Here is a 26,442-nt window from a genome sequence, read left to right as displayed (position 1 = left end):
TCACTCCTGAGCCTTGTTGTGCACCCGCAGAGCATTTTATGCCCACATATGGGGTATTTCCGTACTCAGGAGAAATTGCGTTATAAATTTTGGGGGTCTTTTTTCCCTTTTAACATTTGTGAAAATAAAAAGTATAGGGCAACACCAGCCTGTTTGTGTATATATAAAAAAAAATAAAAAATACACTAACAAGCTGGTGTAGCCCCAACTTTTCCTAAGGGGGTAAAAGGAGAAAAAGCCCCCCAAAATTTGTAGTGCAATTTGTCCCGAGTACGGAAATACCCCATATGTGGCCCTAAACTGTTTCCTTGAAATACGACAGGGCTCCGAAGTGAAAGAGCACCATGTGCATTTCAGGACTTAATTAGGGATTGCATAGGGGTATTCTACGCCAGTGATTCCCAAACAGGGTGCCTCCAGCTATTGCTAAACTCCCAGCATGCCTGGATAGTCAGTGGCTGTCCGGGAATGCTGAGAGTTGTTGTGCAACAGCTGGAGGCTACGTTTTGGAAACTGCTGTACAATTTTTCCTTTTTTATTGGGGGGGGGGGGGGGGGGTGTAAGGGGGTGTATATGTAGTGTTTTACCCTTTTATTATGTGTTAGTGTAGTGTTTTTAGGGTACGTTTGCACTGGCAGAGGTTTACAGTGAGCTTCCCGCTAGGAATTTGCGCCGCGGCGAAAAATTGGCCGCAGCTTATACTTTGAGCAGGAAACTTACTGTAAACCTGCCCGTGTGAATGTACACTGTACGTTCACATGGGGGGGGGGACCTCCAGCTGTCTCAAAACTACAACTCCCAGCATGTACTGACAGACCGTGCATGCTGAGAGTTGTAGATTTGCAACAGCTGGAGGCACACTAGTTGGAAAACATTCAGTTAGGTTCTGTTCAGTATTTTCCAACCAGTGTGCCTCCAGCTGTTGCAAGACTACAACTCAAAGCATGTACTGATCGCCGAAGTGCATGCTGGGAGATGTAGTTATGCAATAGCTGGAGGTACGCAACTACAACTCCCAGCATGCCGAGACAGCTGTTTGATGTTTGGACATGCTGGGATTTGGAGTTTTGCAACATCTGGAGGGCTACAGTTAGAGACCACTGCACAGTGATCTCCAAATTATGGACCTCCAGATGTTGCAAAACTAATACCAGCATGCCCAGACAGCAAACAGCTGTGTGTGGGCATGCTAGGAGTTTTAGTTTTGCAAGATCTAGAGGGCTACAGTGTAGAGACCACTGTATAGTGGTCTCAAACTGTATCCCTCTAGATGTTGCTAGGCAACTCGCCGGCTTCCGTAGGATCCAGGGAGCCAGCCACAAGACATGCTGATCGCCTCCCGCAGCCTCCACCGATGGGTAAGTGGACTTCGGCACCCGGTCCCCTCTGGTTTCCCACGCCTATTGTGGGTGGGCTGAACGGGGAAAACAAAAGTTAACAAACCCCCGCACCCGATCTGCTATTGGTCGTCGCTTTTGTTGACCAATAGCAGGGATAGGAGGGGGGTGGCACCCCTTCCACCTCACTCCTATCCCTTCAGGGGGATCGTAGGTGTCATGGACAACCGCGATCCCCCTTATATTCTGGGTCACCATAGACCTGTATGACCCGGAATAGGCGCAGATTGCAAGTGTGAATTCACTTGCGAATTGCGTCGATCGCCGACATGACCCCCCTGGGCATTTGCAAGGGGTGCCTGCTGATCGATATCTGTACGCCCTGTGTCCTTAAGACCCAGGTACACAACCCGTACAGGACCCAGGGCATATGGATACGCCTTAAGTTATATTAGGGAGCTATGTAACCGTATCAAAGTGTGGTGTTGGAAACTTATAAGAACAGGTTTTTTTTTGTTTTAGTTTTTTGTTAAAAACAGTAGTTAACTGCTAGCAACTTTCTGGGCTAAGGGAGTCTGTATTCTCTGCAAGTACTGATTTAACAACTTGTTGGTGGTTTTCTCCTGCCTGCCTCTGCTCTACTTCTGAAGACTATAGACTGCTATAAACATTGATCCAGCTGTATAATAGCAATAATACATCAAGGAATGTAATAGTGCAAATCCAAATATTCTATTTGCAATGTGTTACAGAAACCCTATGTTAGCACAATTACACTTAGTTTTAACGGACTGAAGGATTTTTACGAAGTCACATACCCATAACTCTGAGATGGCACAATGTGGGGTACTCAGAAAGGACAGGTACACATAGCCACGTGACATTTCATAGAGCAAGGTCCAGCATTACACTAGTATCCAAGTGGCTAATATACTAAAATCTGTTATGTCATAACCAAGGAAATTTTTGACTAGGAGTGTTAAATAAAATATTTTTTATTGGGTTGTTGGAATTTCTTGAAATGCTGTTGCATTTTTTTATATTGGCACATTGTTAGGGTGGTAGAACACAGCCTTTACCACTAGATGGAGGTAATGTATCTTATTTGTGCACTGTGCTCAAACATGCTTTTTTATAATTTACTAATTATACTGTATTTTAAAATGACTAAATACCGGTCTTTATTGTACTGTAGTTCTGATCTGTAGAATTTGTTGCCGATTAATTTAGTTTGATTCCTCTGTTCTTGACCTAGTTCTACTCTGGGCACCGATCTCCACACATTCCGTATAGGCTACTGCACCTTGTATGGACACACGCACGGCATTTAGCAGGGTACGAGCAACAGGATGCACATGAATTTCTAATTGCTGCATTAGATGTACTGCACAGACACTGCAAAGGTAAGTCATACACATCAAGCATGCCCATTGCCAGTTTGTTATAGCACCCATACGTCACAGCGGAAGACACTAAAACCACATGTGGATTACAGCAATTTAATATTTCTATGGTTATGATCATTTCTTTTTTTATGATTATTAGGACGTATGTATGATCAGAACCCTAATAGGCTTAAATGGGCACTGTCATTTTTTATCCACTGGTGCCAAAAAGTTAAACAGATTTGTAAGCTATTCTATTTAAAAATCTTAATCCTTCCAGTACTTTCTCAGCTGCTGTATACTACAATTTGTCTGACCTCAGTGCTCTCTGCTGACACCTCTATCCATGTCAGCAGTCTGGAGCATGATAGGTTTGCTATGGGGATTTTCTCCTGCTCTGGACAGTTCATGACATGGATGGAGGTGTCAGCAGAGAGCACTGTGGTCAGAAAGAAAAAATCAAAAAGATAAAAGCATTTTCTCTGTAGTGTATACAGCAGCTAAGTACTGGAAGGATTAAGATTTTTAAATGGAAGTAATTTACAAATCTGTTTAACTATCTGGCACCAGTCGATTTAAATTTTTTTTCCACCGGAGTACCCCTATTAAGTCATATTTTTTATATTGCCCTTCTTTATGCAGTCTGAAGTGCTGAGGGGGACGATGCAGCCTTAGCCGATCATAGCTCCTCTCTCACTGAACTGCTCTGGGGTGTGTAGCAGAGTGAGGGAGGAAGTTCTTCCTTGTATGGCTTCAGATGTCGCATGACATTTTAACAGTACTTACAAATCTTACTTTCTGCAGATTTCACACATAAAATCTGCAGGTATTCTGTTTTTGGCCAAGTCTGAAGTGCAGATTTGATGCATGAAAGCTTGCTGATTACCTGAGGATTTTTGCGCGTGAAATCCACAGTAAGTAAGGTATATGTGAACACACCCATAGGTTGGTTGAAATCACTTGAATTCAGCAGAGGTGTACCTGTATCATGCTTTTGTTGGCTTAAAGGGGTTATCCACCATAAGGTGATCTTAGTATGTACCTGGCTGGCATTAAAGACATGCTTAGGAAGGATCTGCGCTTGTCTGGTGCTAAATGGATATGTTGTGAGATTACCATTATACTGTGGCTAGCTTTTTGTGAACTGGTATTTCTTGTTGGAATTTTCTTTTTTTGCCTACAAATCCCATAATTCCATGTTCCTCCCTCCCACACATCAGCCACCCCACCCATTGAAACATAAATGAGCTGCATCCAGTCAAAAGACCTGTGGTTTTCAATCAGGGTGCCTACAGCTGTTGCATTAGTTGCAGATTGATCTTTCTCCCACCAAGCGATCCCTCCACCCATTGAAGCAGACAGGCTCCCTGTCATCAGCTGACTAGTGAATCAGGTCTCTGCTGCATTGCAACCTGGGAAAAATCTGAGACAACAGTCATTTTGTATGTTGTTAATTTAAATATTGGAGTGAAAATTACAGAAGAATTGTGAAAAAAACGTCACACACAGGTACAGGCACTATATTATGAACTACACTAACTTTACAGCCCCTGTAGGATAGTCAGATAAAAAAAAGTTCCTGGAATACCCCTTTAACATATAGTATTTTGGGTCACTATGGGGTAGATTTATCAAAACCTGTGCCAATAGCAACCAAGCAGCTTGCTGTTTTACTTTTTAGAGAGACCTCTGAAAGAATGAAAGAAGCAATATTTCCTCTGCACAGTTTTTGATCTCCCCCCTATATGCTGCTGACTTGCAACTCATTTTGGGAATTATTTTTAGCCAAAAGAGTTGGATAAAACACGAGGTGCCAATGTTACAATTATAGTTTTTTCTGTCATGCTCTTTTGGCTAAAAAAATAAAAGGAACCAGTCAGGACATCAAAAAAGAATTGTGGACCACCTTGCCTAAAGGTAACACATTAATCTGTTCAAAGAAATGGCACTTTGGTTTTAAATAAAAAAAAAAATAAAAAAAATTCCCAAGTAATCAATGGTAGTAACATAATTTACTTAACCTCCCTGGCGGTATGATTATGTCTAGAAATTTTTACCAAAAGTGGTACAATTTTTTTGCATTGAAATTTCACATCTCCCCCCACAAATTTCACATCTACCCCCCCCCCCCCCCCCCGCCCCCCACCCCCTGGTCACATTCTTCGCCCGTCACATTCATTCCCCCCCCCCCCCCCCCTTGTTCCCTAGAAAATACACTAGGTTTGCCGGGCAGATTTCAAACCTAGTGTATTTGCTGCAGAAAAAGTCCATTCCCCTTCAGCCAATCACTGGCTTCACACGTGACACCACTGCGGCCGGTGATTGGCTGAAAAGGAAAAGGTCCTACAAGGTGAATAATGGAGAGGACACCCCAGACCGCACGGAGGGGAATGGCATCTGCAGGGACAAGGTGAGCAGAAGGTTTTTTTGTGTGGTTTCTACCAGGGGGCCTCCAGCTGTTGTGAAACTACTACTCCCAGCATGCCCGGACAGCCTTTGGCTGTTCGGGCATGTTGGGAGTTGTAGTTTTGCAACATCTGGAGGCACCCTGGTTGGGAAACACTGACTTTTAGTATTTTGTCTTTACCTGCTCTGGCCGCCCCTGCCATGGGAGCCGACCCAAGCAGATAATCGCATGTTTTCCCGGGGACTGTATCGCTATATCGCAGAAAGCAAAAATCGCGATTCCATTGCTTTCGCGATATATCGTGCAGCCCTGCCGGCAACTCTGCAATTCTACCCCGGGCGTGACTCGGGGTTACTGCTCCTGGCAGGGAAAATTTACCCCGAGTAACGCTCGGGATAACCGCTAAGAAGGTTAACACAGAAAAAGTGCAACTAGAAGTATGAGGTGGTACATAATATAATTTAACAATATCAAAAAAACATAGCCTGCACTCACCGCACAGTACGGGTCTCACGGCCTCTCATACCGGACCTCCTCAGTAGCGTGGGACTTGCAGCAGCTGCTGACAGCGCTCAGAAAACAGGCAACTGCTGTCGGTTTCGTGTTACAATCATTGCTTCTTCCGGCATGACAGGCGTTGATTGTAACGTGAAACCGCCGGCAGTTGCCTGCTTTCTGAGCGCGGTCAGCAGCTGCTGCAAGTCCCACGCTACTGAGGAGGTCCGGTATCCGAGGCCGTGAGACCCGTACTGTGTGGTGAGTGCAGGCTATGTTTTTTAAAGACTTCTAATAAAATGTGTACTTAGCAAGGTACTATTGTAGTAGTGTTATCATTCCAAGTGGAGAACAGTATTACAGGTTAATCACACACCAGGAGCTCAAGACTTTATATTTCTTCATTAAGCACCCGTGTTGTACGCAATCCTTAGTACATGGCAGGAACATAGTCCATACACCCATCATGTGTATAAGGGTGGTGCCTTGTTCATCTTATAGCAATAGCTTTTCTGGCTAGAAATATTGTAGTAGATAAGAAAAGATGAGCGTAGTGTGACCTGGCTTCCTCATTAAATACTCTGAGGGTACATTCAAAGTGCTCCAGGGGTATTGGAGGGTCACTTTTTGTGAGGAGATCTAATACAGAAATTCTCAGTTTCTGGGAAATTAACTAAGATGCATAAAGTCTGTATTCTCTGTAGTGCATCTGTGGCACCGAGGAGGAGATCCTACTAATTTTTTATAAGTAGGGGCAGATAACATTGAATTACAAAAAGCTTATTGTTTTTCGGCCTGTGAGACAGTGTGCATGAAATACTCAGTAAGGGTGCGTTCACACATGCCAATGGGACTTTCTTTTTACAATCAGTTTGTACCTTTCTTCACTAATTTCCAATTTTTTGACAGCAGAAAAAACTGCACATGCAGTATTTTTTTCTTCAGTCAAAAAACGGATACAGTAAAACGTATGAGCCTTTAATGTCCTCCTTTTGCATCTGTTTTTCAGAACAACTTTTTTTTTTTTTTTTTTTTTTTAAACTGAACAATAACAGATCCATGGATAACATCATTTAGTTTTTTTTGTCCATGTTTATTTTTGAGGGGAGAACAGGACGGGTCTAGATGGCTGTGTGAACACAGCCTGAGCAAGGTTTGTGTGAACATACCCATAACTTCTACTAGTTGTAGCCATTAGTTGGTAACAGAGTATATAAAGGTTGCAGCAGCACTCTTGGTCAAAAGATGGAGGCTCTTAGCGCACTTTTTGATCAAAACGTGTCCCCATCCACCACACTGAGGTGGCCTCATTTCGGATGGGACCCTAACACTCATTTCACTCACCTCTGCTTGGCATATGGCCTCTGACTGGGTGACCTGCTGGATCCATGATCAATTTAAAAAACCTCCTGTGAAACGGAGGGGTGCATGGCTACAGAGGGTGCCACTCCCCCTAAATTGCGCAGCAAAAACAAAAAGTTGGTAACAGTTTAGATACATTAGTGAGATGTGAGGCCTCAAGGGCCCCTTTTGTCTTAGAATCCAAAGTATAAGCGATAACTAGCTGGTCATTCATGGTCTTACTGAGAGCATGTGTTCTGTGGCTCCATTCACTTTGGGGGACATTTGTTTTGTGGTCTCCATGGTCATACCATCACCAGTCATTATGTCTATAGGGAATAACTTTGGATTACTTTCAAGGACAATGAAGTGAAGACAATGGACTGGCTCAGAAATCAGAAGAGATCAGAAAGCCCAAGTCTCTATCTCATGTAAAAATTATGGGCAGCTTAGAATATATTCTGACAAATGTGCCCATGTTAAGGGTCTCCCATTGACGTCATTGGAAGCGTCTGTGCTGAACGCCACTAAAGTTATGTCACATCAGTTCCTTTCCAATTTAATTCCTAGGAGAAGGGTTTTGTGCAGTGACACTGCTATATTTGATGCAGGAATCTGTGTTTTCCACATCCAAAACAGTGGGGGGGGGGGGGGGGGGATATAAAAAAACTACTGTAATTTCTTGGTTGCTTCATTGGGGGGCTCAGGAGACCATGGTTATGCTTATGACACTAGGCAAAAAAAGTCTGCTCCTCCCAGCAGGATATACCCACCCACAGGCACAGAGCTAATCCGTTTTAGCTTAGTGTCAGTTGGAGGCAGACACAGGTCTGGAGTTCTTCAGACCTGGTCTTTTCTTTTATTTTCTAGTTCAATATGCCTAGTTAGGTTCTTTTTCCTTTTGTTTTTTTTCTAGACTGGGCGACAGGAGCATGGCGCTAGCTAATCTCCCACATGCGACAAAGGGGCACGATCCATAGAGTATGGTCTGTTAACCCCTTATCGCAAACGCCTGGCGGCGTACCCTGGGTCCCGGTCCCCCACTTGCTCCTGCCCGCCTGAAGACTACAGGGTGAGTATAAGAAGATGGAGTCTGGGTGAGTATGTACATGTTCCATGTAGTGTGTGACGTTTGCTGTATCCGTGGCCGCAGTTCCGGTACCCCACTAGAAGTGTGCGTGGACTGGTGTAATATGGACCCTCTACAATGCCCATGGAGAGAGCGATCTCTACCACATCTGCAGCTAATGTTCTGGTACTCCATTGCAAGTGGGTGTTGCCGAGGGGGTCACCCTGCGAGTACAGAGGGGTCAATACGATGACCAGGGGAGCACTTGCGGTTGAGCTTCCAGTCCCCCCCCCTTCCTGTTGAAGGTGTCCAATGGCTGTATTCCTGCAGGTGCAAGGTACATTCTACAGCAGCGGCGACCACTTTACCACTGCCATTGGTGGTGCAACATCGCTTTTCAGTGGTTTCTGCTAGAGATTAGCAAACTTATAGTAATTTGATTCATCATGAACTGGAGTCTCCTAGGACTGTATCCACCTTTTCCAGCCCACCGGAGCACCTGAAAGCTGAGCTAACTTATGCAGGCTAAAGTCTGCAACTGCAGAGCCAAGAAGTTCATGACGAATTGAATTACTGTAAGTTTGCTCATCTCTAGTTTCTGCTATGGTTCTGGCCGGAAGCCCATTCGCAGAATGCTTATTTCACAACAATGGCTTTGGTACCCTGCTAATAGTATGAACAGCCCTGTGGAGTGATTGTGTATTCACCGGACAGTAATGGTCTCCATTTCCCCCCCTTTAAGTGGAGTTTCAGTGGTTTTTAACAGGTAGTAATTCGCAGGCTACCTGCTGTAGCTCTCACAACCAGCACACTCAGTTGAGCAGAGTGCTTGCACTGACCACTACAGCAATTTCACTCTCCCTTTGCAGGGTATCGGGGTGACAGTGACTTCATATCAGGGTTTAGTGGATTCAGTCTCTGGCTAGTCCAGGGTTTACACTCCACTTCCCACAGGGGGCGTAATGGGGAGCTTGTAAGCCTTCTGCTCCGGCTGATTCTTCCGTTACGTTCTCCCTTTCATGGAGGGAGTATTAGGGGTCTTGCTAGCTACTTCAGGGGCGAGTTCAGCCATCTCAGGAATCCTTTCAGTTACCATCCTCAGGGTAGTTTGGTTTGCTACCTGCTTTCAGGTTATCAGCCATTCCACTTCCCTTTCCTAAAGGGTGTTCTGCAGGTCTTTTATGGTTCCTGTTTGTGTTCTTGCAGCCATTGTCCTTCAGCCTCCTTGTCTCAGATGGTTTATTTCTTGGTTCCTGTTCTTCCTGTCCCATCGATCCAACTCCCTGTTGGCCGAGTGCTAATGGATTTGGCATAGTTACAGCTGTTGCTGTGCTGGGTTTCACCTTGCCTTTTCTTCTTGGCACTGCTAGGGTGGTTTACTCTTACGGGTGGGGTGCAGGCGATCCTGACATGTTTCCTAATCTGGTTACCCCAACCCTCAGGTGGCACTCATTTGGGGTAGCTTTTGCTTAGGAGACATTCTGGCGGTCCTTGTGCAGTTTTGGTTTTTCTGACCCCCTTTCCCTTTTGCAGTGAGGGTGCTCTTGGTTTACACTCTGCTCTTTCTCTCTAGCGGTCTCTCACTTGGAGTGTTTTTCAGGACCTTCATCCTTGTGGCTCTTCTGTGCCGGCAGTCAATGGCTCCCTGGCCGTCTCCTTCTGGGTGTCTGCTTGGTGTTCTGTGCTTGGACGACAATCTTGGTGGGTGACCTCCCGCATCCAGAACATGTCTTCTGTTTTTTGTTACGCCTTATTGCTTTGGCTGGGTCCCCTCTGTCTCCCTCTGTTGCTGTTTTTACTGGGCGGTTTCCTTCCAGAGTCATCCAGTCTGTTCTGACAGTTGGGATTCGCTGCTTGTTCGGCCTTGGCTATCCTCTTGTCCCTTGTGTCGGCAGGGCCTTGGCAGCGTGGTAACATCAGTGGTGTGGGTGCCTGTTACTCTGCCTGCCATTCCCTTGTAGGGTATATCAGTCCTTCCTTGGAGGCTCCAGACTCGTTCAGGACCCTTTTCCTCAATATTCTGCCTTTCAGCACTTTCTTGCCTTGAGCTGTCTCCAGGGTGGTTTCCTGTGTTGCTTCTACCCTTAGCGTGGTTTCTAGCCTGACCCCCCCCCCCCCCCCTCTGCTATTCCCTACAGTAGACGGTCTACTTATTTCTGGATTTGAGGGCCTCTAGTTTTGATGGCGACAGCTCTTACCTCCTTACGGCCGGTTTCCCTTCCTCCTTTTTTCCTCTTGGGCCTTTCGATCAGTCTAGTTGGCCCTGCCTGCCAATGCACACTTCGGGTGTAGTCCTCCTGTCGTGCTCTTTTCCCTGCCTTTCAGGCGATATTGTGTTCTTTGAGGTGTTTCTCTTCCACCCGGATCCTTGCAGGGTGGCCCTGGACCTGTGGCTTTGGTACCTGAGCCTCTTGGTTTGGGTGGTCTGCAGCGGGCTCCATACCCTAGCCATACAGTTGCAGTGTTTGCCACAATCGGCAATTTTAGCGCCAAACTTTGAATCACGTAAAAATTCTGGCAGAAGCATGATATTCCATGATTACTAGTTCCCATACAAGTGATAACTGTATAAATAAAACCTGTCCTAAAAAAATATAAAAAATATTTTATCATTTTCCTATTTTTCAATAATTGATAAAATAAAAATTTTCCCTAAAAATAAGACAAACTAGTGTTTTAAATATGACCCCTATGTGTTTTTTTTCATGTGAACCTACCCTTATCGTGCGAAGTGTTGTGGAAACAAGTTAAACAATTTTAAAAGCAATGCTGTCAAATACTAACCAACTGTATGTAAACATCTGAGCCACTGGAAATGTAATAAAAGCTAAAATTATTCTCGTATTGACATTTTCTTGAAATGTACAGTAGTGATCGTAACTGACCAGGGAGGCTGTGTGGACTAATGTAAGAAATGCCCGAAAATATTTTTTATGAATGTGGCTAAGGTGTATGTAAACTTATGACTTCATCATCTGTGGATGCGCTTACCTACTTACTTTATTTTACCAGGTGATGACAATGGGAAAAAGGCCAACAATCCAAACCACTGTAACTGCATTATAGACCAAATTTTCACAGGAGGCCTCCAGTCTGATGTAACCTGTCAAGTGTGCCAGTGAGTGATTATTTTGTATTTACCTTCCTCATTAACCCCTTAAGGATGCAGGACGTGAGATGGGCATGCTTCATACCCAGAGGTCCCAGCTACTTTTAGCAGCCAGGACCCACGGATAATATAAGATATTGCCAATCCTGCACTAATGAAGCCCTGGTAACACTGATCAATGCTGTGCATTGTTCAATATATGCAACCATAAGATTGCAATAGTCCCCTATGGAGAATAAAAACAGTGAATAAAATGTTTTAAAAAAAAAAGTTAATAAATGTGACTAAGTCCCTTCCCTTAAAAAAAAAAAAAAGTTTTTATATATATATATATATATATATATATCTAAGTTTATTAAAATATATATAAATTAAAATATATTAAAATATATATAAATTAAAATATATTAAAATATATATAAATTAAAATATATTAAAATATATATAAATTAAAATATATTAAAATATATATAAATTAAAATATATTAAAATATATATAAATTAAAATATATTAAAATATATATAAATTAAAATATATTAAAATATATATAAATTAAAATATATTAAAATATATATAAATTAAAATATATTAAAATATATAAATTAAAATATATTAAAATATATATAAATTAAAATATATTAAAATATATATAAATTAAAATATATTAAAATATATATAAATTAAAATATATTAAAATATATATAAATTAAAATATATTAAAATATATATAAATTAAAATATATTAAAATATATATAAATTAAAATATATTAAAATATATATAAATTAAAATATATTAAAATATATATAAATTAAAATATATTAAAATATATATAAATTAAAATATATTAAAATATATATAAATTAAAATATATTATATATTATAACATTTTTTTTTTTTTGTAATGTAACTAAAAATAAACAAATGTGGTATTGCTGTGTGCATAAATGTCGAAACTATTTAAAATATTAAATTTGCACGCTCAATGGCATGAACGTAAAAAATATTTCAGGATCGTCTAAAATATATATTATCCTAAAAAGTAATAATTAAACTTTGAAAACAGTCTAGTTTTGTCCTATCAACCAATCTGTTCCGGTTTAACTTAAGTTCCGTTATAATGTAACCTGAGATCTGGTTGCAATTGGCAAAACCAGACAGTTATTTTGTTTTGTAAGTTTGTGTTTATCCCCTCCATCTATCTGCTCATGCAATTATTTGTACTGTTGTAAAAATATGCTTCTTCCATGTTCATACCTTTCAGTGGTGTTTCCACAACGATAGATCCGTTTTGGGACATCAGCTTGGATTTGCCTGGTTCTTCAAGCCCTTTTTGGCCCCTAAGTCCTGGGAGTGACGGTGGAGTTGTAAATGGGGAAAGTCATGTGTCTGGAACAACAACACTAACAGATTGTCTGAGAAGGTAACACGGAACTTTATATTCTGGTCAAGATCTTCACACAGAAGTATGTGTCTTAGGTGAACTTTAAAGTTCACCTATCATCAGGATTGGGGGCATAAAACAAAGCATGGCATCGAAGTGTCATAATTTCTTCTGCTATGTTTGTAAACTGAGCTGTCTGTGGCGGAAAATACATTTACTAAGGCGTGCAGGATATGCAAATGAAGTAGTCAGTGGGGCTTTTTAATATATAAAAAAATGCAGTATTCTGATACAACACATGTTGTATAGCTACATGATTTATTTTCCCTTCCAGGTTTACACGGCCAGAGCATTTAGGAAGTAGTGCCAAAATCAAATGCAGTGGTTGCCATAGTTACCAAGAGTCTACTAAGCAGCTCACTATGAAAAAACTGCCTATTGTGGCTTGTTTTCATCTCAAAGTAAGAACACCCAGCATCTGTACTCATTCTGCTATATATGGTATACCTATGCAACCATTCACCTGCACACTGGTTTATTTAGGGAATATTAAAATGTCATCCTAGACAGTGGATAGTTATTCCTTTCATACATTCTAGCAAAATTTTAGACTATGCAAATCTCTTCTGCATGCTAAAACAATAAAAGTATTGATTAAAATTTGTAAAAAATGTGTTCATAATTTTATCTCCGCTTTACAGCCACTACATATAGTAATTCTGTAAAGTAGCTTATTTATTGCACAGTTCCAAAAGACTGTTTACTCCTTTTTAGGGTAGGGTCACAGGTGACACATGTTCTCCAACCATTAACGTCAATGGATAGGAAAATATGCAGCAGCAAATACACAATATTGGACATGTGACCCTACCCTTTAATATTTTTACGATTGTCGGTTTACTGATTAATACATAAAAGAACCTCTGCATTACCTATTTCTTGAGCCCACATTGAGATTTACATGCTTGTGTTATTGATGCAGAATAGATCTTCTCAGCCTTTATATCCACATAATAGAAGAGAAGCACATTTTTGTCTTAAAAGGGTTGTGCATATTTTTCTTTTCCGTATAGCCTGTCCTTCCTTTTTATATTTGATTTATTTTTATTTTTTCCCCCCTTCTGACAGCGGTTTGAACATTCTGCGAAATTAAGGCGGAAGATTACAACATATGTGTCATTTCCCTTGGAGTTAGATATGACACCATTCATGGCCTCCAGGTATGCATCTGTCTACGGGATTGGAAAAACATCACACACACATCAAAACCGTGTGTATGTAAATATTGTTTATTTCAATAGAGATCTAAAAAAAATAAAAAATAAACAAAAAAGCACAAAGAACTAGCAGCACTTTATTTTTCTCCTTCCATAAAAACACAGGACTGTAAAAGGTAAAATGGCACTTTCCTGTTATGACATGTTGTAAAGCCTTAAAGTGTAACAGTTTTTTTTAAAAGGTACCTGTCACCAAATAAACTGTTCTAAACTAACTCAGGATGTGTTCCCTAACTACTCCTTACGCCCCTCCAGCCCTTAAAATAAAATGTAAAAAAAAATTCAGCTTTAGAAAGCTGTGTATCATACCTTTTATTCTTGCTCACTTTGCAATTTCCCAGCAGGAGAAAGTGGGTGTTTCACAGCAGGCATGACATCACTGAAGCTTGCTGGGGGACCCCTTCTGCCCTCACATGGTTGCAGAGCTGTGATGAATAGAAGACTTCAGGCTCTGTGCATGTTTCAGTCTGTTGCTTTCAGTAAGGCTCTCCTGCAGCTGTCAGTCTGTGCAGCTTTCTGTGAGAATCTGTGGAGCTTTCACTTTCTGTGCAGTTGTTAATCAAGCGCAGTACAGAGAAGCACTTCCTGAGTTTGGACTCCTGCCAGGCTGGGGGAGACCGCTCTCACTGTATTAATTGTGGCAGGGAACAGAACCACCTAGTGGCTGTTTTTTATATTACATTTTAAACCTATTTATGTTGATCATTTTAAAAGTGAATGGGAAAGTGTTTGCTAATTACACAAGGAACACTATTAAGTTTTATTTGGTGACAGGTACTCTCTTTAAAGGAGAGACATATAAAAAGAGAAGCCCAGCAGCACATCAGGCCAGAACATAGCATATACACTTTTTCTACTATGAATGGAATAAAGGTGTACAGGTACACTTTAAGGTGCTTAGTACATATTTTACAGTAATGTTTTTTATATAAACTTTCAAGTAGATTTAATCCAGGCTTTCAGGCATCAAAGGTTCTTGGTGCAGCCCTTTTGAGATTTAGGGAAACAAATAAGTAATCTATGCAAACATACATCCCCCAAACGCCTAATAAGAAGTGACCTGGTGTGTGTCATGTCCATAGTGTTTTTAGAAGACATGTAACCTTTTGTTTTGTAAGCTGTGTACAGTGCTCTAATTGTAAATAAATGTTTCCTATCTATAGCAAAGAGAGCAGAATGAATGGACAGTATCAGCAGCCTCAAGACAGTTTAAACAATGACAATAAGTAAGTATTGCAATTTGTAGGTTTCTTGTGCACTATTTTATTTGTTTGCCGGCATGTAAGGGTTTATATGCCTTACATAAAATATCGCCTGTGCACAGGATAATTGATATATGTATGGGTGGGACCACTGGAACACCTAAAAATCACAAGAAAATCCCCCATCTAAATGGAGCGTTGGTTGTTTTTGTGTACTGCTTTTTTTATTTTTTCATGCTGATGATTGCTATTAGTGACACAGATAGCATGGTACTGCTCTAGATTGTCTTTAGTGTCCCGTGGATGAGTGGACACAGTGTGAACACATGACCACTGCTTAATTGAGATGGCAGTATCTGGTTACCCGTTACAATGATCACTGGATTCCTAATGATGGCATCACCAGTCATTGTACATTTGCCACCTATCCTGTGTATAGTTAAATGTTATATGGTATAACTCCTTAAAGACTACTTGGATGCGGGTCAGATACATTGTGTGTTGTCCTGCACCAAGTCAACAGCATGTTATAGTAGTAGCTGTGAGTGAGATTTTAAGGAATCTGCAATAAGAATGTAATTGCTAGAAGAATTTTAAATCCGCAACATGTCCATATGTGCTGTGGATTTATTGCTAGCAATGGGCAGATTTTTTGCTGACAGCTCTGCTTTCATATATTAACCCCTTAAGGACTGAGCCAACTTTCCCTGTAGGAGCCAACCATTTTTTATTTATTTTTTGCACATCTTACCACTGTCACTTCAAGCACTAATAACTCTGGGATGTTTTTACCTTTTTATTCTAATTCAGAGATTTGTTTTTTTCGTGACATATTCTACTTTTAGTGGTAAAATGTTGTCGATACTTGCTAGGGATCGCCCGATATAGATTATAGATTATTTTTTTATGGCAGATACCGATAATCTGTCAACTTTCGGGGCAGAAGCCGTTGCAGATCAATGATTTAAAGCTTTATGAACTGCAGCGACTTTTGCCGGACCAGAGACCACCGCCGCCCGCTTCTCTCCCCCTGGCGTACTGAGTCTAACCACCACAGTTGCCCCATCGCCGCCTCATCGCCGACACCCCCCCCCCCCCCCCGCCATCACCCCCCCCCCCCACATACCACCGCCGCCCCATCGCCTACCCCCATCCCGGTGTTATAATTACCTGTTCCTGGGGTCCGCGATCCTTCACTGTGTGCACTGTTGGGGACATCACTCGTCATTACGCAGTGCACAGCAACAGCGCAGGAGCCAGAAGTATCGCGGACCCTGGGAACAGGTAATTATAACACCGGGGATGGGGGTAGGCGATGGGGCGGCGGCGGTATGTGGCTAGAGGATGGGGGAGGCAATGGGGCGGCGGTGGTATGGGGGGAGGCAATGGGGCAGCGGCGGCAACGGTTGTCTCTGCGGGGGGTGGGGCATTATCAGCAAGGTAATTGCAGATACCGATAATGTCCAAAATCGTGATTATTGTCCGATAATATCGGCCAAACCGATAATCGGTCGATCCCGAATATTTACTTTGAAGCTCTCTGCTAATAAGGAAAATGAATATTCCAAATTATATTTTGATTCACATATACAATATGTCTACTTTATGTTTGCATCATAAAGTTGACATGTTTTTACTTTTGGAAGATATCAGAGGGCTTCAAAGTATAGCAGCAATTTTTCACAAAATTTTCTAAATCAAAATTCTTCAGGGACCAGTTCAGTTATGAAGTGAAGGGCTTTCATATTAGAAATACCCCATAAATGACCCCAGTATAAAAATTGCACCCCTCAAAGGAGGGTTGTTAACCCAATGTGTAACCCAATTTCTTTCGAGTAAGAAAATACCTTGTGTATGTCAAGTGTTCGGCGGGCGCAGTAGAGAGCTCAGAAGGGAAGGAGCGACAGTGGGATTTTGGAGATTGTGTTTTTCTGAAATGATGGTGCCAGAACAGCAAAAAAAAAACACATGGCATACTATTATGGAAACTACACGCCTCAAGGCACGTAACAAGGGGTCCAGTGAGCCTTAACACCCCACAGGGGTTTGACGACTTTTTGTTAGTTTGTGTAAATTTATTTATTTTTTACAAAAATGCTAGTTTTCCCTCAAATAATTTCTTTTTACAAGGGATAATGGGACAAAATGCCCCCCAAAATTTGTAACCCCATCTCTTCGGAGTATGGAAATACCGCATGTGTGGACATCAAGTACTCTACTGGTGCACTACAATGCTCAGAAGTGAAGAAGCGCCACTGAGCTTTTGGGAAAAAAAAATTGTTTGGAATGGAAGTCAGGGCTATGTGCGTTTACAAAGTCCCCGTGCTGCCAGAACAGTGGAACCCCCCCCCCCCCCCACATGTGACCCTATTTTGGAAACTACACACTTCACAGAATTTAATAAGGGGTGCAGTGAGTATTTACACTCCACTGGCGTTTGACAGATTTTTGGAACATTGGTCAGACACCTGTGGGGCGTAATAGCTCACTGTACCCCTTATTGCATTACGGGAGCGGTGTAGTTTCCAAAATGGTGTCAAATGGGGGGGGGGGGGGGCATTTTTCTGGCACTATGGGTACTATAAACACACACAGCCTTCAATTCCGAATAAATTTTCTCTTCCAAAGAAAGCCTAATGGCGCTCCTTCTCTTCTGAGCATTGTAGTTCGCCCGCAGAGCACTTTACATCCACATATGGGGTATGTTCTCACTCACAATTTTGGGGGGTATTTTTCCTTTTGAAAATGAGAATTTTTATGTTAATGCTGTGTTAAGATGTTAAGGCTCACTATACCATGTTAAGTTCCGTGAGGAGTGTAGTTTCCAAAATGGGGTCACATGTGGGTATTTCTTTTTTTGCGTTTGTCAGAATGGCTATAAAATCAGCCACGCCTGTGCAAATCACCAATTTAGGCCTCAAATTTACATAGTGCACCCTTCAAAGTATTCAAAATGACATTCAAAAGGTTTGTTAACCCTTTAGGTGTTTCACAGGAATAGCAGCAAATTGATTCAAAATCTTCATTTTTTACACTCGCATGTTCTTGTGGACCCAGTTTATGAATTTTTACAAGGGGTAATAGGAGAGATCTTCCTAAAATGTGTAACCCAATTTCTCTCGAGTAAGGAAATATCTCATGTGTATGTCAAATGTTCGGCGGGTTCACTAGAGGGCTCAGAAGGGAAGGAGCAACAGTGGGATTTTGGAGAGTGAGTTTTTCTGAAATGGTTTTTGTGGGGCATGTCTCATTTAGGAAGCCCCTATGGTGCCAGAATAGCAAAAAAAAAAAAACCTTACATGGCATACTATTTTGGAAAAGGCACGTAACAAGGGCTCCAGTGAGCCTTAACACCCCACAGGTGTTTGACGACTTTTCGTTAAAGTTGGATGTGTAAATGATTTTTTTTTTTCCTCTAAAATGCTAGTTTTCCCCCAAATTTTAAACTTTTACAAGGGATAATAGGACAAAATGCCCCCCAAAATTTGTAACCCCATGTGTGGACGTCAAGTGTTCGGGTGGCGCACTACAATGCTTAGAAGAGAAGGGGTATGGGGTATGTTCTTACTCAGAAGAAATGGGGTTACAAATTTTGGGGGACTTTTTTCCTATTTTTCCTAGTGAGAATTTAATTAATTTTTTTTTTTCATTTTTCCATCCAACTTTGAAGAATTTTCATTAAACACCTGTGGGGTGTTAAGGCTCACTATACCCCTTGTTACATTCCGTGAGGGGTGTAGTTTCCAAAATGGGGTCACATGTGGTTATTTAAATTTTTTTTGTCAGAACTGCTGTAAAATCAGCCACTGCTGTGCAAATCACCAATTTAGGCTTCAAATGTACATAGTGCGCTCTCTCTCTCCTGAGTCTTGTTGTGCGCCCACAGAGCATTTTACGCCCACATCTGGGGTATTTCCGTACTCAGGAGAAATTGCGTTACAAATTTTGGGGGTCTTTTTTTCCTTTTGACACTTGTGAAAATAAAAAGTATGGGGCAACACCAGCATGTTAGTGTAAATTTTTTTACACTAATAAGCTGGTGTAGCCCCCAACTTTTCCTTTTCATAAGGGGTAAAAGGAAAAAAAGCCACCCAAAATTTGTAGTGCAATTTCTCCCGAGTACGGAAATACCCCATATGTGGCCCTAAACTGTTTCCTTGAAATACGACAGGGCTCCGAAGTGAGAGAGCGCCATGCGCATTTGAGGACTAAATTAGGGATTGCATAGGGGTATTTTACGCCAGTGATTCCCAAACAGGGTGCCTCCAGCTGTTGCTAAATTCCCAGCATGCCTGGACAGTCTGTTGCTGTCTGGAAATGCTGGGAGTTGTTGTTTTGCAACAGCTGGAGGCTCCATTTTGGAAACGCTGCTATACAATAAGTTTTTAATTTTTATTGGGGGGGGGGGACGGAACGGGACAGTGTAAGGGGGTGTATATGTTGTGTTTTACCCTTTATGTGTAGTGTAGTGTTTTTAGGGTACATTCGCACTGGCATGTTACGGTGAGTTTCCCGCTAGGAGTTTGCTCTGCGACGAAAAATTTGCCGCAGCCCAAACTTGAAGCAGGAAACTTACTGTAAACCTGCCCATGTGAATGTACCGGCGCGCGGTGGGGGTCCTTAAGTACCAGGGTGTCATGACGTACGCGTACGTCAAGGGTCCTTAAGGGGTTAAAGACAATAATCCTGGTCAAGACTCTCTATTGATATCTATGGAATTTTGAAACCACAAGGGTTTTGTGCAGAATATTCACATGGAACTTGCTTGAATCTGCTTTAAATGGGCACTCTCATTTAAAACGAACTTTTGCTACTGCACTCCTTATGGTAAATTAAAAATCTTTCTAATGTATTTAAAATATAGAAAACTTATTTGTGTTTAAAAAAAAAAAAAAAAAGCTGCCACTAGGTGTCTCCCTACTTGCCCAGAGTACATTTCCCCCTATCTCTTGCACAGACTTTGGACTTCTGCTGGCCTGGCAGAAGTCCAAAATCAGAAAATGCAGTCTGGAGTGCTGAGGGTGTGACATCGACAATTGGGCTGATGTCCGGCATTAACTCTTTAAACGCTGCGAAACCGGCTAAACCGAAAGTAAACATTGCCGGTAAGCTGAGTGGTGCTGTTCGAGACCGCCGCAGTTAAATTGCGGTGTCCCGAACAGCTTGCAGGACGTGAGGAGGATCCCTACCTGCCACCTCGCTATCAATGCCATAGTGATCAGTGTAGGAAATCGGTGTGTGCAACGTCATAGTCCCCTATGGGGACTATTCCATTGAAAATTAAGTGTTAACAAATGTGATTTTAACCCCTTCCCTAACAAGTTTGAATTCCCCCCCCCCCCCCTTTCCCATTTAAAAAAAAGAAAACTGTAAATAAAATTAACATGTGGTATCGCTGTGTGCGAAAATGTCCGAACTATAAAAATATATCGTTAATTAACCTGTTAAGGACGCAGGGCGTATCCATACGCCCCCGTTTTAAAATCCTTAAGGACGCAGGGCGTATGGACGTCCATGGGAATTCCGGTCCCTGCCGCTAGCCGGTTGGGGACCGGATCGGGATGCCTGCTGAAATCATTCAGCAGGCACCCTGGCACATCGCGACATGTTGCCGCAAAGAACAGGGATTATCTCTACAACAAGTGGTTGAGGAGCCAACCCGGAGGGAGACCATTTTGGATTTGGTATTCACAAATGGGTATTTGGTATATGATGTTGTTGTAGGCGAAAACTTGGGATCTATTGATCTCCAGTTAGTGTGGTTTAATATAAGAACAGTGAAGGAGTCACACCACACACAAACAAGTTTTACATTTTAGAAAAACACTTCTCAAAAATGAGTAGTCATAAATGAGTCCCTATCAGACTGGAACGGATTACATGGAGTCCAGGAGAAATGGGACTACTTAAGACGCATTATTGAAGGCAACAGAAAACTGCATTAGACTTGTCAGTAAATGGAGGAAAAGGAAGAGTCCACTGTGGTACTCAGCAGAAGTGGCCAAAATCATAAACAAAAAGCTAGCATTTAGTAATTCTAAAACAACCCAGAGCAAGGAAGATAGGGAAATCTACAAGACTAGGCAGAAAGAGGTCAAGCAAGTTATAAGAACTTATAAAGCGTAGGCAGAAGAAAATCTAGCTCAGTCTGTGAAAAAAGGGATAAGACATTCTTCAGATATATAAATGAAAAAAGGAAATTAAAACTAGGAATAACTAAATTATTCTCTTCTACATACCTTCCTTTGTTTTTAAAGGGCTAGCCAACTGCCTTAATGAATACTTCTGTTCAGTTTTTACAGAAGGAAAAGGACTGCCATTAGGGAGGAAGACTAATGAATTGTTTGATGCATGTGTCTTTACAGAGGAAGAGGTTCTACGTTTGCTATCTAGTGAAGACAAATAAGTCACAGGGGCCTGATGGGATACACCCAAAATTAAGAGCTTAGTGGTGAGCTAGCAAAACTGTTAACAGATTTATTTAATCAATCACTGGTAACAGGAGTCGTCCCTGAAGATTGGAAATTAGCATATGTTGTGCCCATTCACAAGAAAGGTAGTAGGGAGGAATGAGGCAACTATAGGCCAGTAAGTCTGACATCAATAGTGGGGAAATTAATGGAAACCCTACTAAAGGATAGGATTGTGGATCATCTAAAATCCCATGGATTGCCAGATGAAAAACATGGGTTTACTTCAGGGAGATCGTGTCAAACAAATCTTATAGATTTTTTTGACTGGGTGACTAAAATAATAGATGGCGGAGGGGTAGTAGATATTGCATATCCAAATTTTAGTAAGGCTTTTGACACTGTCCCACATAGACATCAATAAACTGCAGTCATTGAGCTTGGACTACCATATTGTTGAGAGGATTAGACATTGGCTGAGTGATAGACAACAGAGGGTTGTAGTCAATGGAGAATATTCACAGCAAGGTCTTGTTACCAGTGGGGACCTCAGGGATCTGTACTGGGACCAATATTGTTTAAGATATTCATTAGTGATATCGCAAAAGGTCTTGATAGTAAGGTGTCTTTTTGCTGATGACACAAAAATATGTAACAGGGTTGATGTTCCTGGAGGGATATGCCAAATGGAAAAGAATTTAGGAAAACTAGAAGAATGGTCAGAACTCTGGCAACTGAAATTTAATGTGGATAAGTGCAAGATAATGCAGCTTGGGGCTTAAAAACCCTCAGGCAGAATATAGAATATTTGACACAGTCCTGACCTCAGTATCTGAGGAAAGGGATTTAGGAGTAATTATTTCAAAAGACTTAAAGGTAGGAAGACAATGTAATAGAGCAGCAGGAAATGCTAGCAGAATGCTTGGATGTATAGGAAGAGGTATAAGCAGTAGAAAGAGAAGTGCTCATGCCGCTGTACAGAACACTGATGAGACCTCACTTGGAGTATTGTGCGCAGTACTGGAGGCCGTATCTCCAGAAGGATATAGATACTCTAGAGAGAGTTCAGAGACGAGCTACTAAACTAGTACATGGATTGCAGGATAAAACTTACCCGGAAAGGTTAAAGGACCATAACATGTATAGCTTGGAAGAAAGAGACAGAGGGGATATGATACTTTTAAATACATAAAGGGAATCAACACGGTAAAGGAAGAGAAGATATTAGAGATGAAAAACTACCAAAAGAGGACATACTTTTAAACCTTTGCCCATCTAATTTAAAACTAATATCAGGAAGTATTACTTTACTGAGAGAGTAGTGGATGCATGGAATAGCCTTCCTGCAGAAGTGGTAGCTGCAAATACAGTGAAGGAGTTTAAACATGCATGGGATAAGCATAAGGCTATCCTTCATATAAGATAGGGCCAGGGACTATTGATAGGCTTCAGATTATTGGGCAGACTAGATGGGCCAAATGTTTATCTGCCGACGCATTCTATGTTTCTAACAAGCCCTCATGGATTTTAAGGTGGAAAATTGAGTGTTATGATTTTTAGAAGGTGAGGAGGAAAAAAGAGGGAAGGGGTTAAATTACTTGTGTCATGGTTTTTCCATAAAGTTGAGGGAATGCAGGGAGAAAACTTAGAAGAGTGTATTAGCCCTAAAAAGTTTGACAAATTTTATTATGTGAATGCTTAACATGAAATGGTAAAACAGCCCATACTCCCTTATTAAAACCACTGCTGCTCAATAAAGTGTTGCTAGAACTGCCTGTTGGTCTGTGGCTCTTGACTACAGCAGTCCCATGTACTTCAAATGGCCATCAGTACTGGAATGGAGATGGGTTTACCAGACTTGTATGTGCTGTTTCTGTTACTCACCCAGCAGCCACTATTTATTTATTTAGTTTTTCATTGCAGAACAAAGTCACATCTTATTTAGGGGTACTACGGTGGAATTATTATTTTTATTTTATTTTTTATCTACTGGTGCCAGAAAGTTAAACAGATTTGTAAATTACTTCTATTACAAATATTAATCCTTCCAGTACTTATCAGCTTCTGTATACTACAGAGGAAATAATTTTTCTCTTGGGATTTCTTTTGTCATGACCACAGTGCTCTCTGCTGACACCTGCATACCTGTCAGATCCCACAAAAAATGTTACGCTGTACTAAATCCTGACTATGTAAATCTAATTTTTATGCATCCATCACCTATATTATAAAAAATCCTCTTTTTATAAGCTGTGTTAGAAATCCTCTCAGGGGAAGGGGACATGTCCCTCCTTTGTGGTGGTGGGAGGTGATTGGTGTTTGCTAATGCAGCCTTGTCCATGACTCATGGACAAACCTGATGCTGCTGCAGGATTTGGTGTCCCTGTAGGTATGATCCCTAGTGGTGGGATTTTCAGCATCCATTTTCTTTATGTAATATGGTTAACATTTTTTGAATATTTAATAAAGTATTTTCATCAGCAACAACATAAAAAAAATGGGGGAACGGACAATGCCTATTTGTCATTTACACATGTTTTCTGGCACCATTTCCCCCCCCCCCCCCCCCCTTCGGAGTACTACTTTATGTTGGTTTAGATACTTCAAGTTTGATAAATTTATAGACACACTCAAATACAACAAAGACTTTAGCCTGTCGTCCACCAGCCAATATTTGTAGTTTGTATACATGTTAGCCATAAACATCTGTGGTCATGTGCCTTCTCTGTAGGGCTCTGTTAATGTACTACTTAGATATTAGTTCTTTGTATGTTCTCTTTGCAGGTATTCCTTGTTTGCAGTAGTTAATCACCAGGGAACCTTGGAGAGCGGGCATTACACTAGCTTCATCAGACAACACAAAGACCAGTGGTTTAAGTGTGATGATGCGATTATCACCAAGGCTAGCATTAAAGATGTTCTAGATAGCGAAGGGTAAGTTGGATATTGTATGTCATAGGTTCATGGGTAGAAGTGGCATAAATACATGCTACTCTTGGGTATACTTGTAGTTATATTGTACTTGTGACTTGTAAACTATCAAAACTACTGTGCAATATACAAGAAAAAAAATGCTCAGCTCACCATCCACTAATGAAACGTAATGCAGAGACGTCTTCTGTAAAGAAGCAACTGGAGCTCGGATTTTTTCGGGCCGCTTCCCGTATGTAGAAACCATGAAGATAGAGGATCCAGCTCACAAAAATAGTAATAAAACGTAGCTTTTACGAACTCATATTAAAATCATGGGTGAACAAAAACACCCCAGTGGGTTAAAAACTGCACGCTGGCGCGTTTTGAGCTACAGAAGAGCTCTTAATCATGGCCACGATTAAGAGCTCCTCTGTAGCTCGAAACGAGTCGGCGTGCTGTTTTTAACCCACTGGGGTGTTTTTGTTCACCCATGATTTTAATGAGTTCGTAAAAGCTACGTTTTATTACTATTTTTGTGAGCTGGATCCTCTTTATCTTCAGGTTATCGAAACTACTACTTGATTGATTTTTTTGTCCTCTGATACAATTTTATTTTCAGCTATCTATATTGGGTTCACATTTCTCTAGGTTTGGGTGTACCGAACATTACATTTCGACGTAGATATTTGTTTGAAGTAAGGTTACTAAGTTTTATAATGGGATAGTTATCAAAACCTGTGCAAAAGAGTGCATCTTTGCATAAATTGTTCTCAGTGGCAACAGTGAAAACATTATAAAATACTTATTGAAACCTTTTATTTATTTATTTTATTTTATTTTTTTAGGTATTTGCTTTTTTATCACAAGCAATTTCTGGAGTATGAGTAACTTTATCTGCATTTGTCTGAAATGTGAATAAAAATAAATTCAAGCAAGACTTCTCCGACACACAGACCTACCTGAATTTTTCAGACAAAGCCGACGTTAGACGGGAGCAATGCCGGTGTTGCATCTGCCCATTGACTCTTGGAACGGGTGGAAGAACTTAAAAGTTGCAGCACACAAAATGGGAGATCTAAACAGGAAAGGGGCAGAGGGATAATTAAAGTCTGGTACTAAACATCTCTCATCGTGCTTCTGGGAATATGTATGGGAAGGCTGGGAGGGGGGAGGAGACATCTCCAGATACCATCACTAAAACATCCTCTCCATTTGGTGCTTGAGTTGCATCTGACCAAACATGGCAGTTATGATAGAGAAAAGCCAAGGCCATCTGTTGATGCACATTGGACTGAAAGCTTGAGAAGAACCAGGTTGGTATCAACAAATCAAGGTTGCAAAGGCATAAGAGTATTTTGCAAGTATCTCTATTTGTGATTTTAGTTATGAAATAAATACAGTATGAAACTACTAAGCTATCTGTCTTTCTCAGCCAGCATTAAGAAATCCTGGATTGTGGACAGATTCAGCAGTTACAGGGGACTTCTTTCCTGTATATGTTATAATGTGGACTGCTCCTGAAAAACTCAGGAATCATTATTTTTTTTGTTGTTCCTTTTTATTTCCCCATCATGGAAGTTTTTGTTTTGCATTGACTTGCAATATATTGTCTGTTTCATGAAATTTTATTTCATCAATGCAGTCATCAGTAAAAAAAAAAAAAGAAAAGGCAGCAAATGCATTGACATGTCTTTTTAATGTACATATGATCTGCAGTGGTTAAAGTTTGGAATGTTATCAGTGTGTGTGTTATTTGAAAAGCATTGTATGGAAGGGTTTTGCAAATTGTATGGCTATGTGTAGAGTTTAACCCCTTAAGGACCCAGCCATTTTACACCTTAGGACCCGGCCATTTTTTTTTACACATCTGACCACTGTCACTTTAAACATTAATAACTCTGGAATGCTTTTAGTTATCATTCTGATTCCGGGATTGTTTTTTCGTGACCTATTCTACTTTAACATAGTGGTAACATTTTGTGGTAACTTGCATCCTTTGTTGGTGAAAAATCCCAAAATTTGATGAAAAATTTGAAAATTTAGCATTTTTCGAACTTTGAAGCTCTCTGCTTGTAACGAAAATGGATATTCAAATTTTTTTTTAATTCACATA

At 41.0% G+C, this 26,442-nt stretch overlaps 1 protein-coding gene across 2 annotated transcripts in view; it reads left to right on the top strand.

Moving 5' to 3' along the window:
* The window catches only part of USP22 (ubiquitin specific peptidase 22), an 81,252-nt gene extending 55,513 nt beyond the window's left edge, over window positions 1-25,739 (top strand). For both annotated transcript variants that reach the window (XM_056533944.1, XM_056533945.1), the window contains exons 8-15: window positions 2,593-2,740; window positions 11,047-11,152; window positions 12,408-12,566; window positions 12,862-12,988; window positions 13,656-13,747; window positions 14,968-15,030; window positions 24,201-24,350; window positions 25,175-25,739. In XM_056533944.1, coding sequence (XP_056389919.1) covers window positions 2,593-2,740; window positions 11,047-11,152; window positions 12,408-12,566; window positions 12,862-12,988; window positions 13,656-13,747; window positions 14,968-15,030; window positions 24,201-24,350; window positions 25,175-25,217 — 888 coding nt within the window. In that variant the 3' untranslated portion in view covers window positions 25,218-25,739. The remainder of the gene's footprint in view (window positions 1-2,592; window positions 2,741-11,046; window positions 11,153-12,407; window positions 12,567-12,861; window positions 12,989-13,655; window positions 13,748-14,967; window positions 15,031-24,200; window positions 24,351-25,174) is intronic.
* Window positions 25,740-26,442: the final 703 nt, after the last annotated feature.

This window comes from Hyla sarda, chromosome 8 (assembly GCF_029499605.1).
Source record: "Hyla sarda isolate aHylSar1 chromosome 8, aHylSar1.hap1, whole genome shotgun sequence".
Classification (NCBI taxonomy): Eukaryota; Metazoa; Chordata; class Amphibia; order Anura; family Hylidae; genus Hyla; species Hyla sarda.
This window is presented reverse-complemented; position numbering and strand designations above follow the sequence as displayed.